The sequence below is a fragment of the Myotis brandtii genome, unplaced genomic scaffold, assembly GCF_000412655.1.
Source record: "Myotis brandtii unplaced genomic scaffold, ASM41265v1 scaffold383, whole genome shotgun sequence".
In the NCBI taxonomy this organism is placed as follows: Eukaryota; Metazoa; Chordata; class Mammalia; order Chiroptera; family Vespertilionidae; genus Myotis; species Myotis brandtii.
Window position 1 is genome coordinate 1,305,402 of NW_005364711.1, and position 23,891 is coordinate 1,329,292.

General features: G+C 39.1%; 1 protein-coding gene across 1 annotated transcript in view; it reads right to left on the bottom strand.

Annotated features, from left to right (window-relative positions):
* Window positions 1–23,891, bottom strand: part of ANKFN1 (ankyrin-repeat and fibronectin type III domain containing 1) — a 450,804-nt gene that overhangs the window by 62,979 nt on the left and 363,934 nt on the right. Inside the window, exons 8-9 of the mRNA XM_005872543.2 lie at window positions 22,481–22,675; window positions 20,667–20,780 (exon numbers count right to left, since the gene is read on the bottom strand). Coding sequence (XP_005872605.1) covers window positions 20,667–20,780; window positions 22,481–22,675 — 309 coding nt within the window. The remainder of the gene's footprint in view (window positions 1–20,666; window positions 20,781–22,480; window positions 22,676–23,891) is intronic.

Here is a 23,891-nt window from a genome sequence, read left to right on the forward strand (position 1 = left end):
GCTTTTCTTTGGTTGTTAACTTCCAGAATCCTGGGGTTTTCTTTGATTAATTGTACATATTTTATATGACTCTTACTGTTTTATGATTTCCGTTCTTGCTTTTTAGATCTCACCACATCACCATTTTAAATAAAACTCTTTTCTAAAATTGATTTTTATATAGGGTGTCCCCTCAAAATATGTACACACACTTTGAATTATTATAAATGAAGTGTTTAGTAAAATACATTTTATTTTCAAAATTGGGCTATCAGCTGTTAAAGTGTGTATAATTTTTTTTGTATTTTAAAAAATATAATTTCTTAAAAAGGTCTAACCTTTTTATTTTTTATTTCACCCTTTTTTAGTACCCTTTTTTACTCTTAACATTTTTAAAACAAAGGGCCAATTTCTTAAGACCATTTTAAAAATCCCAATTCCTATGTTAATTTTTACTGGGTTTTGATTTTCCAGAATTAGATTAGACAATATGAGCAAAAGATCCAGAAGGCCAAATCTTTATCCTTTGATCTCAAAGTACATCAAACCAACACAAACACATTCTTTAGCTTTGTTAATTCATTACCAAATAACAAGAATTTACCACCTCAGTGTGAAATAAATCTGACTTTAAACATGAAAGAATAAAATGATCAGAAAAGGAAGGCAGCTATCATTTAAAATGATACTTCTAGAAACCATTTAGTAATGATCATCTAAATGGAAATTGTGGGGAAGTTATGGCAAACTATTTCTGTTGGATAGTTAGAACTATCCAATTGAAAACCACATAAACATAATTTACAAGAAATTGGATTCCCTCCCTCTGACTAACAAAGCAAACAGAATACAGGGTTATATTTTGATTCATTGAAATAGCCATGTAGGAAAGATAAAGCCTCTAGGAAGTGCATGGCTGAAACTATCTTAAACCCTACTCCTTGGAGAAAGAAAATAACATGGGCTTGGGAGAATTCTAGTAGGTTCCTAGTTATAGCAAGATGTCTCAGGACAAAGGAAAAGGAAAGTCTTTTGTTTGGGGCTTCAATTCTCAAAACTGGCCCAGCTTTTCCCATGCTTAATGGTTATTATACTCTCAGTTATTTTAAATTATGTATTATTGAAGTAACCGTGGATCCATTATTATGATTCTGAAAACAGCAGAGACTTTGTCTTCTTATTTTAGGAAGCAACTGAGGTCCGAGGGGTTAAGTACTTGCTCAAGGTCAGGCAGCTGATAAGTAGAGGAACTGGGAACAAATTGAAATGAATGAGGAAGGGAATTGTGATTGCTTGTGTTTAAAAAATAGTACCTCTTCTTCCTTTATTAAATTCATGTTTTAGAAGAAAATTAGACATAATAAGAGTATTAAGGTTATCATTCAGTGATTTGGGGATAACTTGGCTTAATGAAGAGGAGCAAAGGTCATAAAGGCTATTTGAGTCTCATTTAAAGAGCTGTTGCTAAACTTCTGTAGGCTCTCTCCTCATCATGGATCAGGTTTTTTTCAGATGGCACTAGGAACAGGCTTTTAAGTAAATGAGACTTTAAAGTAAATTCTTCTTCCCATGGGCACCTCTAAAATTATAGGCATTCCCTAAATAATTTTATAATCATTATGTATGGAAATCATTCCATTCACAGGCTTTTTATTTGAAGAAAAAAATTATTTTTAAATTGAGGAACACAACATTAACAGAGACAAAAATAAAATGAAAAAGTTGCTAGTAATCAGTGGTACCAACAAATTTAATAGGTTTACATTTTATATTCTCTCTTCCACATTTAAGTCCATGATCTACTTTGCATGAATTTTTTGTACAAGGTTTGAAACTTAGGGTAAAGGTCCTTTTTTTGCCTCTGGATATCCAATTGCTCCTGCACCATTTGTTGAAGAGTTTATCTGTCCTCAGTTGAATTGCTTTTGCATCTTTTTCCAAAATCATTTGGCATATTTGTGTTACTCTAATTCTGGGACTTCTTCTGTTCCACTGATCTGTAATATCTAACTTTTCACCAATACTACACAATCTTTATTACAGTAGCTATAGAGTAAGTCTTAAAATTGGGTAGACTAGTTCCCCCCACTTTATTCTGCTTTTTTAGAATTATTGTAGCTATTTTAGTTTCTTTGCCTTTCAATATAAATTTTAAAAAGCCTGCCTATATCTACAAAAAATCTTGCTTGAACTTTGATAGGTAATTTTGCTGGGCATAGGATTCCAGGTTGGGTGACAATTATTTTCTTTTAGCACTTGGAAAATATTGTTCCACTTCTGTCTGCACTCCAGATTTTCTGATGAGAAATGCACTATCATTTGAATTGTTTTTCTGCTGTAGGTCAGATGTTGTTTTTTTCTTGTTGCATTAAAAGATTTTTTTTCTTTAGTTTTCAGCAATTTGACTATGTTGTGTTTTGGTATGGGTTTCTTTTGTTTGATCCTGTTAGTGGTTTGCTCAGCTATTTGAATCTGTAGGTTTATGTCTTTTGCGAATATCGGGAAGTTTTCAGTCATTATTTTTTTAGTTACTTTTTCAGCACTGCCCTCTTTCTCCTCTCTTTTGGGTACTCTAATGACATGAATATTAGATCTTTTGTTATCATCTCACTGGTCCCTGAGGCTCTATTTATTTTCTTAGTCTATGTTCTCTCTGTTTTTCAAATTGGGTAATTTCTATTGTTCTATCTTTTAGTTCACTATTTTTTTTCTTCCATCCCTTCATTTTGCTCTTAAACACTTCCACTGAGCTTTGTATTTTGGTTATTGCATTTTTCAGTTGTACAGTTTGCATTTAGTTTTTCTTTATACTTCTGTTTCTTTGCTAAGGTGTTCTATTACTTTGCTTAGGCTTTTCATTTTTTCATTTGTTCCAAGCAGGTTTGTAATTGCCTGTTGAAACATTTTTATCACAGCTGCTATAAACTTTTTGTTGGAAAGTTCTAACATCTCTGTTATCCTAATGTTGACATCTATTGTTTGTCTTCTTTCATTCAGTTTGGAGTCATCCTGGTTTTAAATGGAAAGCTGGACATTTTCATATTATTTTATGAGACTCGGGATATTTTTTAAACCTTCTGTGTGAGCTGGCTTTCTCTGACACCACTCCAGTGTTTTCAGTTGTATTTAGCAGGGGGAATAGGAAAAAGTATGTCTACTCCATCTTCCTATAAATTTAAGTTGTCTTTTGGTGAGATTTTAAGATTATTTAAGTCTCATAGGATAGAGAAACAAATTATAAGATGCAGAGTTAAAAAACAATTCTTAAGAACATTTAACTTTTTGTATTTTTAAGCAACATGATCTTATGACATCCTCCTATCTCCCTATTAGTCAATTTTTTAAAAAAAAATATTTTTATTGATTTCAGAGAGGAAGGGAGAGGGAGAGAGAGATAGAAACATCCATGATGAGAGGGAATCACGGATCGGCTGCCTCCACAAAGATAATACAAGAGAATGTCCCTACTGAGTCCACATAAAAGCTCCCATCATTTTCACAGGTATCTTCATCCTAATCGACTAGCAATCCATTACCTCTGTTAATTCAAAATAGGAATCCAGGTTTAACTATAATGTCTCAAAGAAAACAAATGGAGGAAATTTGGTTGACAAGCATACATAGGAAGACAAAACTCCTTTAACATCTATGATTATTTTCATAAAGAGACCCAGATTATTATGATGCACCAACTAATTGACCAATATAAGGAACTTAAATGTGTAGCTATTTATGCTTACTAAAATAATCTTCTAGAAGGTTTATATTATAATTAAAGAGAAAAGCATTGAAGAAAGCATCTAGACATTTTGTTGAAATCTGGCTCTGAGATTATTCCAGTCTGACTTATTTCTGATATAGACTTATGGAGCTAAAATGATCTATAGTAAATATAGCTTAAAATCTTTGTAAAAGTGTTCTAAATTACTTTCCATCTTGCTTTTAGTCCTCTGATACTTCAGCAGTTCTGAGCTGGGAGTGATTGGATTCCCTTAATTCAAGCTTACATTTTAGAAGCCATAACCAAATCCAAAGAACCTATTGATCATAAGTGAGCTCTGACCCACTACTGTAGAATAATAAAAGCCTGAATATGTTCTAACACAAGTGGAGGTCTAATATGATGTCCTGAGGATGCGCTTTGAAGGAATATGTATCCTGGCTTTATCACTTACTAGCTGTGTAACTTGGGCAACTTTTTAATTTCCATTCTCTAAAAAATGAAGAGAAGAATAGATCCTATCTTGTAAGATTGTAGAAAGAATTAAATGAGATTAAAACGCACAAAACATTTATCTTGGCACATACTGAGAGCTCAGAAATACTTGCTACCATTGCTGCTACCGCTAATACATAGTAGATTTGTCTCATAAACGAATGTAAGGGATACTACTTTGTTCAAAATACCTTGTTTGGCAGACTGTTTTTATAAGACACAAATTTTCTTTAATAGAATAATCAAACCCTTTCCAGATTTCATGCCCATGTCCAGGTTTGAAGGCAGATACTATGAGAAACCTTTAGCCCATCAAATATTTATTTTTGGAACCCTTGAGCTACAGAATCATCCACCTTTACTCCCTTTTTTTTTCTTGCCATATTTATTTGGTTCCATGCCAGAAACTTCTTGGGGGTAATTCAAATTAGCATCCATTCCAGATCAATCTAGAAAAGGTTGGTTATTTATTGTCAGGCAGATACATGAACCTTGGCAGTTTCAGAAACCAGAGCTAAAGTGATATTATAAAGTTCCAGTTAAATCAACACAGTGATGTGCTAGTCTTATGATGACTTTCATGAAATTACCTCTGAAATGCTAAGTATTTTCCCACTCAGAACCTCATTTTAACTCTATAACTTACACCAAAGATCACACTGTAGCTGCTCTTAGCCTTATAAGTCTTACAAAAGCCGTTGGCCAAAAGCAATAAAATTTGACCTGACCTAATCCTAGAGTTGCAATGGATAATGTGTGTATTTTTCGTTCAATAATTTAATGTGCAAATTAACAGCATGTGTCAAATATTCCCCATCTCAACGAGAGAGCTTTTATGGTTCTAGTGTTACACAAAAATTAAATATGTAAACACTCTTGTCATTTAAGACTCTTCAGTTTGCTGATAGCTTAAATAAGCACCACAAAAGGTTCCTTTAGAGAAATGTGTTATTTCATATAGTATGGGAGTCTGCCCCATGAAAGTCACCCTCTATGGTCACAGAAATGATAGCAACAGATACTTTTTTCTTTCTCACTGAAAGATTTGAAATAATTTGCCCACTTTAGCTTATCGTAGCCCACTTTAGCTTATTGTATTATTCTCTCCTGTCAATACAGGGAAAACAGTGGAAATGTACCGAAAATTTTTGTTTTTCTTTCAGATGTACTCTTCTTAGGCATTTTCTGCTCCTGGGCATGGGATGAAAAGTGTCTCTCTACATGTCCTTACTTCTTCTGCTATTCCTTCATAATAGTCTTCTGTCTGATATGCCTCCTTCCATTGCGTTTTCTTCTCTTGACTCATTCTATTTCCTCTGTATCCCATGAACTTTACTTTTCCTTTTGATCCTTTTATTAAATTTAATGTTTTGAATAGATCCACATGGTTCATAAACCAAGAGGTAATAAAAACGAGACTGCTATAAGTCTCCCTCAATTCCTTGTCTGCCACCTTCCCAGTTCCTAGCTTTGCTCTCTAACCACAGGTACCCACTGTTCTTAGTGTCTTATGTATCTGTCCAGGATTTCTTTATTAGACTTAAGCAAATATATAGATCCCCCCATTTTGCACAAAAGGTAACATATTATATGTACTCTTTCAAACTTTTTTGAAAACTTAATTTATCTTGGTGATTGCTCCATATGAGATTTCACATTCTTATTGCTGCTGTGTATAGATGTGTGTGAACAATTTATTTAACTAGTTCGCCACTAATAGATATTCTACTCTTACCAACTGCATGTGATGCACTTTACTCTTAAAAACCATGCTGATATGAGTAGTCTTGTGTATATTTTATTTTATACAACTGTAAGTATATCTGTACGGTAAATATCCATCATAAAGATTGTCAGGTTATTTGCATTTGTAATTTTTTACTAAAATATGTTATTGATTTCAGAGAGAGGAAAGGAGATAGGGATAGAAACATCAGTGATGAGAGAGAATCATTGATTGGCTGCCTCCTGCACACCCCCTACTGGGGGTTGAGCCCACAACCTGGGCCATGTGCCCTGACTGGGAATTGAACTGTGATCTCCTGGTTCATGGGTCAACACTAAACCATTGAGCCACACCAGCTGGGCTGCATTTTTAGTTTTGATACATAGTGCCAAACATTGATTGGCTGCCTCCTGCACACCCCCTACTGGGGGTTGAGCCCACAACCTGGGCCATGTGCCCTGACTGGGAATTGAACTGTGATCTCCTGGTTCATGGGTCAACACTAAACCATTGAGCCACACCAGCTGGGCTGCATTTTTAGTTTTGATACATAGTGCCAAACTGCCCTCCTAATGGTCATAAAAATTTATTCTTCTGTCAGCATTACATGAGAGGGACTGTTTCCTAGAGACTAATCTCTTGAGTGTATGTTAAAACTTGGGTTTTCACCATTTTGAAAGGTGAAAAGTGATATCTCAGGTTAGTTTTAAATTGTATTTGCTTATAATGAGAGAAGTTGAACTTCTTTTATATGCTGTGTTTCTTTCTCTATGAATAATCATTTCCTCACTTTTCTTATAGATTTCAAAAGCTATTATATATTAGAAAGAGGAACCTATGACTATTGTATGAAATTTATATCTTCTAAATTGCTTATACAGTTGTTTTTGCTGAAGATATATATTTTTTAAATGAGGCTGAATTTATTCTAGGTAATTTTTAGAAAATAGTTCATCTTATTTTCCTTGAATGGTTCATTAATTACTGTACTGAAGGGTGGGATGAACTTCCCTAAACCATGTGCACAATTTTAGAATTTAAAGTACTTTGTAGAATAGCTTAAATCCTTCATCAATGGGCAGCTTTTCTTTGGCAGTGAACAGTTTGATCTAAGTTGTCCTGATGAATTGTTTGTATTCATCAGTGTAGTCCTGAGCACACACTTCATTAGAAGTGGAAGTGGTTGATTAGGAGAGATACAGCCCCATCCATTTATTTAGATTTGGTTCATGTGTAGTAGCCCTTCAGTGTGCACTGTGTTCATCGTTCATGGCTGTGTTCCCATTGAACATGTAGGGCAAGGAATGATGAATCCTCAACCTCTTTAGATGCCATTTCTCATTAAACTTAGAGCTCCCTGACCCAGTATACTTCCCCCACTTTTCTTAATTTAATTTTTCTTTTTTGGGGGGGGTGGAGTGATAGAATTGGAGAATTTTAATATTACTTCCCATGTCCACATTTATCTGTTTACAACTTTGTGACTTGAAATGATAGAAAAACCAAGACTGATTTTAAAATGGGAAGAAAATCTAGAACTGTCATTTAAAGAAATATTGTAAAATGCAGGAAAACTCTTAAATACTGAGATGTTCATGGCAGCAGCTTTTATAATAGTAAAAAATTAAAAGCAACTTGAATAGCCAATAATCAAGAAAGAGTAAAATGCATATCAATATATTCCATGTAATATTATGTATGGATTGAAACTGCTTCAAAGTAAAAGTCAAAACTTAGGGTTGTAAAGTGGAAAAGAAGGTAGTACAGCATACTCATTAAGAATAGAGGCTCTGGGATCAATAACTGGTTGTCATGCCCATAGTAAGTTCCTCTTTTGCCTTAGAGTCCTCATTCATGAGGAGAGGATAACAATCTACCTATTCCGTAGGGCAGCTTGAGATTTTGAAGAAATAGTGCTTGTAATGCCTTGACCCAGTGCCTGGAATGGTATGGCCTTGATAAGTGTTAGCCATTGTTACTAAATACTAGAGGCCTGGTGCACGGATTTGTGCACCAGGGGTGTCCCTTGGCCTGGCCTGCTTGGATCAGGCCGAAACTGGCTGTCCGACATCCCCCAAGGGGTCCCAGATTGCAAGAGGGCACAGGCCAGGCCGAGGGACCCCACCAGTACATGAATCCATGCAATGGGCCTCCGACATCCCCCTAGGGGTCCCAGATTGCAAGAGGGCACAGGCCAGGCCGAGGGACTCCACCGGTGCATCAATTTGTGCACCGGGCCTCCAACATCCCCTGATGGGTCCAAGGTGCAGGTGAAGCAGAATCGGGGCCAACAGTGCCCTAGCAGCAACCTAACCCACAGCTGATTCTGTGAAGGATTGGGCTCCCTCCTCTACTGGTTGGAGCATCTGCACCCTGGTGGTCATTGTGCGTCATAGCTACTGGGTGAATGGTTGAATAGTCGGATGGTCACTTAGGCTTTTATATATATACTAGAGGCCCGGTGCATGACATTCGTGCCTGGCCTGCACCCTTTAGCAGTCCAGGAGCCCTCGAGGGATGTCTGACTGATGGTTTAGGCCTGCTCCCATAGGGAGCAGGCCTTAAGCTGCAGTCAGACATCCTTAGCGCTGCTGCGGAGGTGGGAGAGGCTCCTGCCACCACCACTGCGCTCACCGGCCGTCAGCCCGGCTTGTGGCTGAGCGGTGTTCCCCCTGTGGGAGCACACTGACCACCAGGGGGCAGCTCCTGCATTGAGCATCTGCCCCCTGGTGGTCAGTGCGCGTCATAACGACCAGTCATTGTGCCATTTGGTCGATTTGCATATTACCCTTTTATTATATAGGATAGATGTGATCTCTACTATGGATATGTCAAAATCTACCTTCTCGCGGTAGATTTCTTTGGATGTAAGACTAAGGGTGAATCATTTGTTTCTGTTTAAAAATTCTATTCTTTGCAATGTTCTATAATTATTATACTAGTTTTTTGTTGTTTTTGTTCCTTTATCCTTTTTCACCTCCAGAAAAGTTTTTGTCCTTTGCTATCCTGCTCTGTGTCTCTAGGACACCCTTATGGACTGCATCATTCAAGGCCCCTTGCCCTTGGGCTTCTAGTTGAATTTAGACAGTGCCTCTGTATGGTGGTGGGTGTGTTATTTCACATAGCAACTCCTGACTGGTGCCCCTGCTCCAGCCTTTACCCCTCTTCCTTTCCAACATAGGGATAATGACAGCTTCCCAAAGTTACCAGTCCTGTATGCTTTGCTATCCCTCACAAAATCTGTAAATAAGCCTTTCATTAAGTTTTCTTGACAATTCAAGCTGAGTGTGCTTCTCTTTTCTGCTGGGACCCTGGCTGATACAAGGGGTGTACATTATTTTTATAATTGGAAAAATTTTATTTAAGAATCACAAAGGACCACCATAGCCTCCCACCTCCCAAAAGAAAGCACTCTTCACAGTGTGGAGAGGCCCCTCAGCTTCCAGACTTGAGGGTGATTATTTTTGTTTCATTTTTGAGCCCTCACATGAAATTAGGCTTCAGGCTAGAACACCTATTTCTTAGAAAAACACACTTTCTCCTGGAGAGAAATTCTAGAAAGCAGTCGCGGACTATTGACAAACTATAATGCTGCAAAGGGTTCTGGCCAAAAAGGAATCGAGAAAATCTCTGAGGGGAGAAGGTGGCCCAGAAAGTGGTGCATCATCTGCAGTCCCAGCCTTGTGCCCAGTCAGGCAGCCACAGACAGAGCTGCGCCTTGAGCGGAGACCTGCCTCTGTGGCCACTGGAAACTCACCAGCCCCTGTGGCGTCTGGACTCAGTAACTGCCAGTCTCCCAGGGGGTAAGTGATACAGTTTGTTCAGTCTGGGGGTGGGATGCTGGTGTGAGGTGGTGATGGGGATGGTTGTGGGGGGTAGCAAGAGGGGGGCTTGGCACGTCACCATGTACTGCTCCACTGTTAAATCTCGATTGGCAGGCTGACTTTTCCCCAGGAGGAAGTGTAGGGAGGAATCTCACAGTTGCATGGCAATAAAGAGCTGCCTGGTGGGCCTCCCTCTCCGCCAAGAGGCTTCATGGCTCCAAAGTTCCGGAGGGGTGTGTGAGGGGGAGGAGGAAGAAATAAGCTGCTCTACTCAGCACTGATGTGATCACCTTTGCAGAAACTTTCCAGTGGCAAGTGTGTTAAAGACAGCAGGCTTTGGGGAGCCAGCAGGATGAAACTGAAAGCAAGAGGAGGGGGTCCGGGAAGAGAACTAGAGACTACTTATAAAGGAAAGGGATGAGAGGTGAGATTCAATAAAAGAGGGTGTTGGACAAAGCCTGTGAAAAACTGCAGCCTCAACACTTTGAGTCAATGACAGGCCTTATTTTCCTCATGCTGTGAAGTGAATTTTATGTTGGTGAGCTTTGATTTCCCCATTAACCTCTAAGTCCCATAAACAAGGGGACTGTTTATTATGAATCACAATGAAATAATTGAGTACTTACTATGTATATGTTGAGCCCTGTGCCAAGTACTAGGAATACAGAGATGAACTAAAAGTCCCTGCTCACCTGAGACTTACAGTCTGATGGGAGGGACAGATACTAGAACCACGACAGCACATTCACAGCCTAGTTGAGTGTTAGAGTCACTGAGTAGTTTTTGAAAAACTATATCTGCTTGGGTCCCCACCCTACAGAGACTCAGATTTGATTGGAATGGATTCTAAGGTGATTCTAACATGCAGCTTAGTTTGAGAATTCCTGTTTTAAAATATTCTCAGGATTCTATGAAACATTATTCCTGTGAAACATCCAGTGATAGTCAAATAATTAAATTTGAGAAATAACTTATTGGATATATTAGATATTAAAGACTAAAGTTCTATAATAAATCTATTTCAACCTAAAGAAATAAATAGATGTTTGCAGGTTGTGAACATTACTTTGAAGAAAATGTGAAAAGCACAATGAAACTTATAACAGACTTGATTGGTATATAATACTTAGAAAATGCTTCTTTGAAGAGTTTACTAGAAACCTGAACAATCTGTGGCCAGGGAATGGGAGAGGCAGTGCTCCTGGCAGAGGGATCATTGTGTGCAAGGATCCTGTGATAGGGAAAATGTTTTCAGAAGAGAAAGAAAGCCTGTGCTCCTGGAACGTAGGTGGTGAGGTGAAAAAATGGAAAAGATAAGATTTCTGCCTTCAAGGAACTCATACCATAGGAAAAAACCTCACATATTCTAAATAGTCCTTATTACTTTACTAGAGGCCTGATACACGAAATTTGTGCAAGGGGCTTGGCCCTCGCAGCCCCGTCTTTGTCTGGAAGGTTGTCTGGACCGTCGTTCCGCCGTCTGGTCTAATTAGCATATTAGCTCTTTATTATATAGGATGGATCTGTGATTTTTCCAAATATAACAGGAAGAAAAAGAAATCAGTGTCAGGAATAATCTTTCACCAGCTGATACAAAAACCCAGTTTCATGTTTGTCCCTAGGTAACTTACATAATTTTTTTAAGCAGCAGATATGCTTTCATAAGTATGTTGGCTTAGGCTAATATTAGCATGAGGTCATGTTTACTGAGCATACAGTCCGGGGGAAAAAGGAGAAGTGACTTGGAGATTGGATCAAGATGCTAAACTGACACACGTGTTTGCTACCCTTTTTCTCTCCAAATCCTTCAAAAAGTAAAGTATTTTAAAATACATTCATTAGCTAGAAAACAAAAAAGTGAGTCCTAAATACCCATTTCCCTCCTCATTTCTTTCTTAAACCCTAATAACCACTAATCTGTTCTCTATTTCCATATAATTTTGTTATTTTAAGAGTGTATATGTGGAATAAAACCCTATGTAGTCTTTTCGGATTGGCTTTTTCACTCAATGTAATTCTCTGGAGATTTATCCAGGTTGTTATGTGTATCAGTAATTTGTTCCTTTTTATTGCTGTGTAGTATTCCAAGGTGAGAATTTACCCAGTTTGTTTAATTATTTACCAATTCAAGGACATCTAAATTATTTCCAGACTTTGGTCATTACAAATAAGGCTGCTATTAACATTTGTTTTCATTTTGTTGAGATACTCAGTAGTGTAATTGGTAGGATATATGGTAACTGCATGTTTAGTGTTTAAAGAAATTGTCAAACTTTTTCTGAGAACCTGTATTATTTTGCATTTTCACTAGCAGTGTATGAGTGACATCATATTCATTAGTAAAATATTAGATGCATGTTGACAAAAGAAGGTAAGAGAGAAGGATACCTACTATCCCAGTTACTATTCACAATGTAGTAGGAACTAGAATTCACAATGATTCTAGTTAAAGTGAAATACAAAAAAGAAAAATATTAGAAAGGAAGGGACAAAATGATACTTAACTTTAAGATAATAAGGGGAAGAGATTCATGAGATATAAGATATTCTACTGGGGGGAAAAAGCTACTACTAAGAGAGTAAAAAAGCAACCCACTAAAGATTTTTTAAAAAAGTAGTAATAGACCCATAGGCCAATAGTAGAATATCTTAAAAAGAAAGTTCACTCATGATAGTCACAAAAACTGTAAAAATATATCTGCCATGAAACTTAACAGGAAGTGTAGAAGACCCATGTAAAGAAAATTATTAAATTTTCTTGAATATGTAAAATTCAGCTTGGTTAGGAAGATGTGATGAATGGGGAGCTTCACCAAATTAATTTAGGAATATGATAGTAGCCCAATAAAATTTTAAAAATTAAACTTGACAAGCCAATTCTAAAATTCATTTAGAAAAGAACGTGTGCAAATAACAGACATTTTGGACCAGATTACTATGTGGAGGGACTTGCCCTACCAGATGTTAAAATATAAAGTTATTATATGGGATTATCACAGGTGTAGACAGATCAGTAAGACAGAGTATGTGAATGCACAAATCTTTCCACTTCTAGTTAATAATCCTAGAAAAAAAACATATTCTGGGATTGTTAACTAGAAGTGGAAAGATTTGTGCATTCACATAGAGTCACATATAGGCATACCTTGTTTTATTGCACTTTGCTTTATTGCACTTCTGAGCTACTGCATTTTTTTTTTACAAATTGAAGGCTTGTGGCATCCCTACACTGAGCAAGCTTATTGACGCCAGTTTTCCAACGGCATTTACTTGCTTCATGTCTCTGTGTCACATTTTGGTAATTTTCCCAGTACTTTGAACTTTTACCATTATTATATTTGTTGTGGCGATCTGTGGTGAGTGATTTTTGATATTATTGTTGTGATTGTTGTGGGGCACCATGAACTGCAGGCCCAAATAAGACCATGAATTTAAAATATGTGCACTATGACTGATCCATGGACTTGCCGTTCCTCCATCTCTCTCCCTCTCCTTGGGCCTCCCTATTCTCTAAGACACAATATTGAAATTAGGCCAGTTAACAACCCTACAGTGGCCTCTACTAAAAGTGTTCAACTAAATGGAAGAGTCACATCTCTTACTTTAAGTCAAAAGGTAGGAATAATTAAGTTTGTGAGGAAGAAATGTTGAAAGCTGAGATAAGGCCAAAAGCTAGGCCTATTGCACAAAACAGTTAAACAGGTTGTGAATGCAAAGGAAAAGTTCTTGAAGGAAATTAAAAGTACTATTCTAGTGAACACACGAATGATAAGAAAGCAAAACAGCCTAATGCTGATCTGGAGAAAATTTTAGTGGTCTGGATACAAGATCAAACCAGCCACAACATTCCCTTAAACCAAAGCCTAATCCAGAATAAGGGCCTATCTCTCAATTCTGTGAAGGCTGAGAGAGGCGAGGAAGCAGCAGATGAAAAGTTTGAAGGTAGCAGAGGTTGTCTCATAAGATTTAAGGCAGCGGTTCTCAACCTGTGGGTCGAGACCCCTTTGGGGGTCGAACGACCCTTTCACAGGGGTCACCTAAGACCATCGGAAAACATATATAATTACATATTGTTTTTGTGATTAATCACTATGCTTTAATTATGTTCAATTTGTAACAATGAAATTGGGGGTCACCACAACCTGAGGAACTGTATTAAAGGGTCGCGGCATTAGGAAGGTTGAGAACCACTGATTTAAGGAAAGAAGTCATCTTCATAATATAAAAGTGCAAGGTGAGGCAGCAAAGTGCAGATGTAGAAGCAAATTATTCAGGCGATCTAGCTAAAATAATGAAGTTGGCTACACTAAACAACAGATTTTCAATGTAGACAAAACCACCTTACATTGGAAGAAGATGCCATCCAGAACTTTAATTGCTAGAGAGGAGAAATCAATGCCTAGCTTCAAAGCATTGAAGGACAAGCTGACTTTCTTGTTAGGGGCTACTTCAGCTATTATCTTTAAGTTGAACCCAATGCTCACTTACCATTCTAAAAATCCTAAGGCCCTTAAGAATTAATGCTAAATCTACTCTGCCTGTGTTCTATAAATGGAACAATGCTTGGATGATAGCAAATCTGTTTATAACATGGCTTACTGAATATTTTAAACTCAAAGTTAGGACCTACTGTTCAGAATAAAAGATTGTATGCAAAATATTACTGCTCATTGACAATATGCCAGATCACTCAAAAGCTCTAATAGAGATGTACACTAAGATTAAAGTTTTCATGCCTTGTGATGAGCACAACATCTATTCTGCAGCCTATGGATCAAGGAGTAATTCTGATTTTCAAGTCTTATTGTTTAAGAAATACATAAAGCTATAGATAGTGATTCCTCTGATGGATCTGGACAAATAAAATGAAAACCTCTGGAAAGGATTTACCATTCTAGAGGCCATTAAGAGCATTTATGTTTCATGGAAAAGGGTCAAAATATCAACATTATAAGGAGTTTGGAAGAAATTGATTCCAACCCTCCTGGATGATTTTGATGAGTTCAAGACTTAAGTGGAGGAAGTAACTGCTTATGTGGTGGAAATAGCAAGAGAACTAGAATTAGAAGTGGAGCCTGAAGATGTGACTGAATTGCTGCAGTATCATGCTAGAACTTTAACTGATCAAGAGTTGCTTCTTATGGATGAGCAAAGAATGTGTTCTGGAGATGGAAGCTACTTCCAGTGAAGATGCTGTGAAGATTATTGAAATGACAAAAACAGATTTAGAAAATACATAAACTTAGTTGATAAAGCAATGGCAGGGTTTGAGAGGATTGACTCCAATTTCAAAAGAAGTTCTATGATAGCAAAAATGCTATCAAACAGTGTTGTATGCTTACTATAGAGAAATCGTTTATGAAAGGGTCAGTTGATGTGGCAGACTTCATTGCTGTCTTATTTTAAGAAATTGCCACATCCACCTCATCCTTTAGCAGCCATCAACAGTGAGGCAAGACCCTCCACCAACAAAGGGATTCTTAGAAAGCTCAGACGATGGTTAGCCTTTTTTTTCTTTAGCAATATAGTATTTTTAAATTAGGATATGTACATTGTCTTTTTAGACATAATGCTATTGCACACTTAATAGACTCTACCATAGTATAAACTTAACTTTTATATGTACTGGGAGACCAAAAAATTTGGGTGACTTGCTTTATTGTGATAGTATTTCCTTTATTGCAGTGGTCTAGTACTGAACCTGTAATATCTCCAAGGTATGACTCTACAAGGGTTGAAACATCATTTAATAAGGAAAAAAAGTGAGAAAACTGCCCTAGCTGGTGTGCTCACTGGTTAGAGCATTAAGTCAATGCACACTAGAGTTTGTTTTGGGTCAAGGGCACGTACCTGGGTTGCAGGTTCGATCCTTGGCCCCAGTTTGGGTGTGTGCTGGAGGCAACCAATTGATGTGTCTCTCTCACATCAATGTTTCTCTATCTCCTCTTTCATTCTCCCTCCCCCCCCTTCCACTCTCTTTTTAAAAAAATCAATGGAAAAAATATCCTTGGGTGAGGATTAACCACACCAAAAAAGTAAAACAATCTATGCTCATGAGTAGAAAAATCTCTATATATAAAAGCCTAAGCAACCATTATGACTGGTCAACCAGTCACTATGATGCACACTGACCACCAGGGGACAGACACTCAATGCAGGACCTGACCCCTGGTGGTCAGTGTACTTCCACGGCCAACCTCCCGCGGCCCGCCAACCTCCCATGGTCCCTCCCCCCAGCTAGTGGTCCCAGATCACCTCAATCGGAACCTCCTGTGGCCCCTTCCCCCCAGCTGGCTGGCCAACCTCCCAAGGCCCTTCCCCCCAGCTGGCTGGCACCCCCATTGGCCCCAACAGCCAACCTCCCACGGTCCCTCTTCTCTGCCGACCAGCTCCCCCTATAGGCCCCGATTGGGGGACTGGCCCGCCAACCTCCCAGGGTCCCTCCCCCCGCCGGCTGGCCCCCCGATAGGCCTCGATCACCAGCCAGACTGAGGGACCCCATGCATGCACGAATTTGTACACCGGGCCTCTAGTGATTAAATAATTATGGCACCTCTATCTAGGGAGTAAGAATACTATGCAACTATTAAAAAGAGTGAAGAGTAAACACTGTACATGGAATTATTGAGTTGAAAAAAATCTAGTCATAGGATTAGATAAACAATGTGATAATATTCATATTAGAGTTCACACAAACAAAGCTGTACTTTCATATGCATATACATATATGTGTACATGCATCAAGAAAGGATTTGTAAGGAAAGACATAAACTCATAACAGAAATGAACTTGGTGGTTAGGGATGTGTCATTGGGGGAAGGGTAAATCTTGACCTTTTCTTTTATATAGCCCTATACTGTATTGTTTGGGGGTTAAATTTTTTCTCTAAATGAAGAATATGCAAAAAAAACCAAAACTGTGTTTTACAACATATCTTATTGGTGAAAGGTTTTAAGGTGGTTCACAAGATGGGAAGAGAGGTGGGGAAGGGCACCATTCAACCAAGGTACTCAGATTCACTGGAGCACTTAATTGAAGCATATCAAAATTGGCAAACCCCAAAATGGGACTACTTAAGGGCACACTCTTAAAAACTAGAAAATTATTTATCCTATGGATAGAAAACAGATGCTGTACTGCACCTGTTATAGGATACTGTTCTACCCACCCTGCAAAGAGCAGCAACATCACTTTTGAAAGTGTTTTCTACTTTGGGCCTGCAGAGAAAAGACATATCCTCAGCCAATGAGAGCATCAGGCAGGTTACCCAAGGCAGTGAGGAGAAAATGCGGAACAAAGTTCTGGCAATTGTCCAAAGCATCTGAAGTAGCTCTAGCTGTACTCTGCAAACTATGAAAATTGGTAAGATGGGACCAAAGAATGCAAGGGCTCTTTGAATCTAAGAAGAAACATCCAGAAAAAAGACAGTAGTCCTCTTGGCCCTGTTTCCCTGCATTCAGAGGAGCTGCAGGCAGAAAAGTCCTGTGGGTTTCACTCAAAATTGTTTCCTGGGTTTTAAGCTGAAATTGACAGCTCTCGTGTCCAAGTAGTGATGGCAATGGGCCTGGCCCCCAGGATTTGAAAGAGGTTTATAAAGAGATGCTCTTAAAAAGATTTCTAGATATCAGCAAACTTAAAAAAACCAGCATGTTGATGCGTTGAGTGTCAAAAAGTGAGAAACAGAAGCATCAGATCTTCCTTCAAACACTGGCTTAAGCACGAAGGGGGAAAACATCCAGTTATCAAAATAGGCTTGAGGTTTTTTGCTGAGACCAGAAATTCTGGGGAGCAGTGTGAGATGTTTTTGCCAAACCTTAAATACTGCAGGGGTAAGCCTTCCCTCTAACCAATTAGATCAGCGGTTCTCAACCTGTGGGTCGCGACCCCTTTGGCGGTCGAATGACCCTTTCACAGGGGTCGCCTAAGACCATCCTGCATATCAGATATTTACATTACGATTCATAACAGTAGCAACATTACGGTTATGAAGTAGCAACGAAAATAATTTTATGGTTGGGGGTCACAACATGAGGAACTGTATTTAAAGGGCCAGAAGGTTGAGAACCACTGAATTAGATAATTGCCTTTTCATTCTGTGGATTTCTCATTGTTTCTTCTTCTTCTTTTTCTTTTTAAAGCAAACAAAATAATTAGCCTTGTCTCAGGATAATTTTGCTGATATTTCCATAATGAAATAATTACTTCAGCCCTGAATTAAACACTGTCCTTCTCTGGGTACAGTAGGCCACCAGCTGTTTTAAATAACCCTTGAGAGGGTCAGGTTAAGGACTCAGTTTATGACCTTATAAATTAACATAAGGGAACCTACTCCATAATGCAACAGACAATCTATTTATAATGCTTAATTAATCTCCTGCAGTCACTAACAGAGCCCTCTTGTGACCTTTCGTTTCAACCTCACCAAATCTAAGTCTCCTGAGATGAGAGGTGTTAATATGTGAATGCTGATAGAATTTGCTGGCATCGTGGCCAAGTATTAAAGAGCTGACAGTCTGGATAAATTAGCTCCTGATAGCTTACTAATCAAGTGGAAGAAGCAAATGTCAAGTTGGGCAGCACTGATGAAACCCTTCATCAAACCCTGAGTGGGAGAAATACAGAAAGAGGAAAATGGCCATGTCTGACACTGCTGGCCAAACTTTGAATTTCATGCAGACTTGGCAGATGAGACAGCCAAGAGAAAGTGTCAGAATTGTTTCAAAAGATGGCTGTGGGAGGTCATTCTGGGTGGCTGCCTTTAGCTGTTGTTGCTACTACTCCCAGGCTGTGATTTTCAAACTGTGTGCCCAAACGGTGTGCTGCAACCATTTTTAAAACTTGCAATACCTGACTAATCAGAGTCACTGACCTTTTACCTTACATTGGAAAAAAAAAAAAAAAAGACAACAGCCCACACAATAGCTGTCTGGTGTGAATGGATCAAAATTATACCTTTTTTTTTGTCAGATCTGCAAAAGATATATTTTTTGGTGTGCCGCAGATTTTTAGTAATTAGTTTATGTGTGCCATGAGCTGAGAAAGGTTGAAAATCACTGTCTTAGAATGATACAAAAAATCCAAAGTGAACCAATTCAATGCTGTCTTAAGGAAGGTCCTACAGACAGAGTGGAGTTATCTGGAAGTGCCCCAGAAGCTATAGGGTGTGGGACATGGGAACAGGCCTGGGAAGAAGAAAGGAAATACATATGCCACTTGGACATTTCTTTGGCCCTAAGGGAGCAACAGTGACCTGACCACAGAAATTCTGCCTTGTGGTCTGGCATCTTGGAGTATGCGTGGAAGGCTTTGTCAGATTTTAGAACTGTCCAGGGTGTTTCTATGTGTCTTCATCATTCAGGGAACTAGATTTCTTTATGTCTACCACATTCAAGCGTCAATGTAAGAGATACATCTGGCGCTGCTGTGAGCCTTAGGCAGGTTCCTTAACCTCATTGCCTCCGTTTTCTCATCTGCAAAGTGATAATCTTAACAGTACCTACCTCATAGGGTTGTTGTGAAGATTAAATAGAGTTAATACATATATAGGCTTTAAACAGTGCCTCACATATAGTAGGCACTATGTAAGCCTGGACTGTTTTCATGGTAGCATCTCTGTAGTATCTTTCTCTTCTGGGCTCTCCTTTCCTGGTGCTGCTGTAGCAGTCAGCTCAGACTGTTATGACCTCTTTCCAATACTTCATACATTGTATTGCCACTGAAATCGTTCAGTCTCTGATCTTGTCTTTATCTTATTCAGTGATCTGCAGAGTTCATTAAATAAAGTCCAAATGCCTTCATTTTGCTTTCTAGCCTCATCCCACTCTTACCTCCTGACCCTAGTTTCACACTCTAATCTCACATTTCACTGCACCTTGTCAGGAACCCTCCCCTCCCCTGAAACCATGCTATTTTCTATGCCTTATTCTCCTTCACTTGTCCTGGCATGTTTTCGCTTTTGTACCTGTGCTCATTGTTCTCTCCACTTGGAGTTTATCTTCTGGTTCAAATCCTAGCCATCCTTGAAAGCCAGGCCCAAATGCCACCTGCACCCTGGGGCCTTTCTGAGCTCCAATGATCTTTATTTATTACTAGAGGCCCAGTGCACGAAATTCATGTACTGGTAGGGTCCCTAGCGGCTGCCAGCTGCCGGCCGGGTACTCCCTCCCTTCCTCTGGCTGCCTGCCGCCGCTATTGGGGCCTCCCTCCCTTACCCCCCGCCAGCCCCACCCCCTGGTCGAACTCTTGGGCAACTCCCAGTTGAGGGGACAATTTGCATACTATGCTTTTATTACATAGGATTGTTTTTTTTAGTCCTCAACCCTAGTTACCTGTCATTACAGCTATCAATTTATATGTCCCCTATTTAGTATGTTCCACATCCCAGCCTCTAAGTGCCTTGGAGCCAGGCTCATTCTTTAGTACAGTGGTTCTCAACCTGTGGGTCGCGACCCCTTTGGCGGTCGAACGACCCTTTCACAGGGGTCGCCTAAGACCATCCTGCATATCAGATATTTACATTACGATTCATAACAGTAGCAACATTACAGTTATGAAGTAGCAACGAAAATAATTTTATGGTTGGGTCACAACATGAGGAACTGTATTTAAAGGGCCAGAAGGTTGAGAACCACTGCTTTAGTATGTCCTCCTCAGTCCTGTCCCCAGCCCTATGCTATGCACAGAGAAGGTCCTCTGCAAACAGAACTGGAATATTAATTGAGAATCCTGGAATGACAGCTCGGTCTTTCTGTGACGTATTCTCAGTTACCTTATTGTTCTGTATGTGGAAATATTTCAACTCTACATGGAATGCATAAAACAGCCCATCAGCAGGAAAACAAACACAAAATGCACAACTGATCCTCAAACAATGGATTGTTTTTTTAAGAAGGAGTAATGAAAAACTATCTGAGTTCAATACCTTTATATCTGGTCACTACAGCTGCATTGACACTAAGAGGCTCTTGGAAGCTGACCGTGAGTGATGTGCTGCTGGTTACCATGAGGCAGACATTGGTTGGCACCTCGGGGGCTCCTGGGACAGAAGGAAAAACACAAGGATCTTAACATAACAAATCCTTTTCAATGTTCTCGCCTCTTCAAAGGATACCCAGAAACACACACTATGGAAACATTTGTTTTGTAGAGCCTAATAGCTTTTGCTTTTGAACATTTTCATTAGAAGTCTCAATGGCCTTTATTTGTTGCCATCTTGGTCTTATTTGATCATTAAAACATCATTTGAAGGGGTAAATAATACCAGTTAAGCCTTCCCAAAGTATCCTGGAAACATAATAGGAGGTTAGCTGGACCAGCGAAGAGGAGGCTAGAAAGTGTTAGCAGGAACTATTATATTTCATTAAGTACTTTTGTGTAAATCATCTCAGGGGAGACTTTTTGCAACCCTGTTGGTAGAAAGGGCAAGTAACAGCATTCCATTCTTTTTGGGTGAGGAAGCTGCAGCCCAAAGAAGCCAAATGACTTGTTCAAGGACATATGGCTTTGGATGACCAATTCTGGACTCTTCCCAACATGGGATGTTAACTCACCTTGCTCTCATTGTGCCTGCTATTACACAGTAGTATTTTACTAGGAAAGAATTCACATGCAAATGTCATGTCTAACTAATAGATTTCTTATGGTGTTAGGTATTTCTTCTAGGTGTTTTGTGATTTAGAAAATTAAAAATTGGTATCAAGTCTAAAAATATGATTTCTTCTAATATTAATTTGTCCTGAATGAAGCACAATAGCAAGTGCATTTATTAAAACAATGGCTGGATTTTTTTTTTTAAATAGCAAACGTATCAGCATTGCTTAAGAGATTGTTAATAATAAAAGCAACCTTTCATTCATGTCAGTTATTTGCTTCAAGAGAAAGGAGTAGGCCTAGTTTGGGGCTTAGTATTCAGTACTACTACAGAAAACAAGACTTACTGCTTTGGTTTTTATCACAGCTAAGGTTACTGGAGCAGAGGCAGATAATTCCCACACTAATGAACTGACCTTTTCCTTATATTTAAATTTTCAATATAATTCTAATATTTTTGCTGTTTGAATAAGATTTTCTTTTGGAATTAAAGTTTAATATTTCACAAGTTTGAGTTTGAATTACATACATATTCTTTTATATCAGAGGCTGCAGTAAGCAGTACCTTCCAGTGCTAGTATTATCCAGAAACAAGACTTGTTTAAACTAACAAAAAGGACTGGTAATAGAGAATGGACGTGCAGACAAAAGCATAATTCATGGGTTGATTGCCTGTCCTCTGCAGCCTGTATTCACTGAAGGTCAGTTTACATAAGCTCTATATAAAAAATGCAGTAGAGAGTCGAAAACAACTTACACTTGAGCCTGAAGCAGAAACTGGACAAATAGGCAAACAAATATTTTTCCACCTCTGCATCCCAAAATATAGTCACTTAGGGCATCAGACCATCCAGGTCATTAGGCATTAGGGCGTAACGGGTGGAAAGTGCTAGATGAGTGTGACATGGTGGAGGGAGGCCAGCAGCACTGAAGCCTCATGGCTGTGGCCAGAGAACCTATCAGGAGCCAGAAAATCAAGTAAGACAAAAGATCCTTTTACAGTCTCCCAGAACCCTTGCTCCAAACAGGCCGACAACGGCCATCCATGACCCTGTAGTGTTACAGAAAAATCAGTAAAGGAAGGCCTGGCTGTCTCAAACCAAGGTTTGGTCCAGTTAAACGTAGAGGGCCTCTGCTTATACTCACTGGCATGTTCGAAGCCTGTTTTCATGCGTCTGTAGAGCCGGTACCTCCACTCCCAAGCTTTCAGCTGTTTCTCTTTCTCTGTGTTGTCCAGACTGAATCCTTCATTCTCCACCTGAATAGACAGTTCACTCACCCTCTCCTGGGCTTCCTGCACCAGTGTGTTGAGGTGCATGGCTCGACTTTCCAGGCTGACAACTAAACAGAAAGAAATGGGTGATGCCTTTTTCTTGCTGGGAAAACGCTGCTTCACTGGCAAGAGATCTGAGAGTCCACTATAGGTTTTAAAAAATGCCCGGCAGAAGTGGGATCCATATTCATTACTAATGTTTTGTTATGATAAGGTCTAATTAGTGACATTTACAACTAGATTAAATGGTAAATCCATCCATTTAAGATATTCCCATTGCCCTCTGGCCCTCTTGTGACACACACCCCATACAGCTGCTTAGCAGTTAATTAGAATTCCACTGTCAAGTGCCCACGAGGACCGCTTCTCATCCAGATTGCACACGTTTCCATGCTCTTCGGAGGACAAACACTTAGGAGCTAAAGCTCTGCAGGGCCAGGACGGCCCTAGGAAAAGTCATTGATGAGGGAAGCTACATTCTGCCAGAGTTGTTTGTTCTTTATTTTTTTAGAACTTGATTCAGATTTTTTGCTCTTATCACTTTCTGCCCAGCTCATAGACATTTTTGTATGCGTATCCTAGTGGCATAATTCTGTTAGTATTAGTCAATTTATTTATTGCTAACAAAGTGTTCTGCTGCTGCCACAATAGGTCTAGTGCAGCGGTTCTCAACCTGTGGGTCGAGACCCCTTTGGGGGTCGAACGACCCTTTCACAGGGGTCGCCTAAGACCATCGGAAAACACATATATAATTACATATTGTTTTTGTGATTAATCACTATGCTTTAATTATGTTCAATTTGTAACAATGAAATTGGGGGTCACCACAACATGAAGAACTGTATTAAAGGGTCACGGGATTAGGAAGGTTGAGAACCACTGCTCTAGTGAATTCTGATAGCTGACTTGAGTGTGATCAGACATTGATCTTTGATTGTGATCTGATTGTAGGTATGGTCTCTGGAGATGCCCATGCCCAAGAGAGAAAGCTGTCCTAGCTCTTCTTGCTGAGAGAACAGCTTGATATTTCTGTTTTACTCAATGCATGATAGTCTTTATTTGATTCATATCATGTTGTTGACCCAGTCTGCTCTCGTGTGAGTGAATGTTCATGTCCATGATGTTTCACATTCTATGTCAGGCTAGGAGGCTGCTTCTTATGGTGGCTCTCCTGCATGTGAGGGTCTGCCTAGTTGGTCACTTCTGATCTGGGCATGTGGTAGGGGATCAGATCATGAAACAGATCAAAATCAAGTTTGGCAGTTCTGTTACCCACTCATCGAA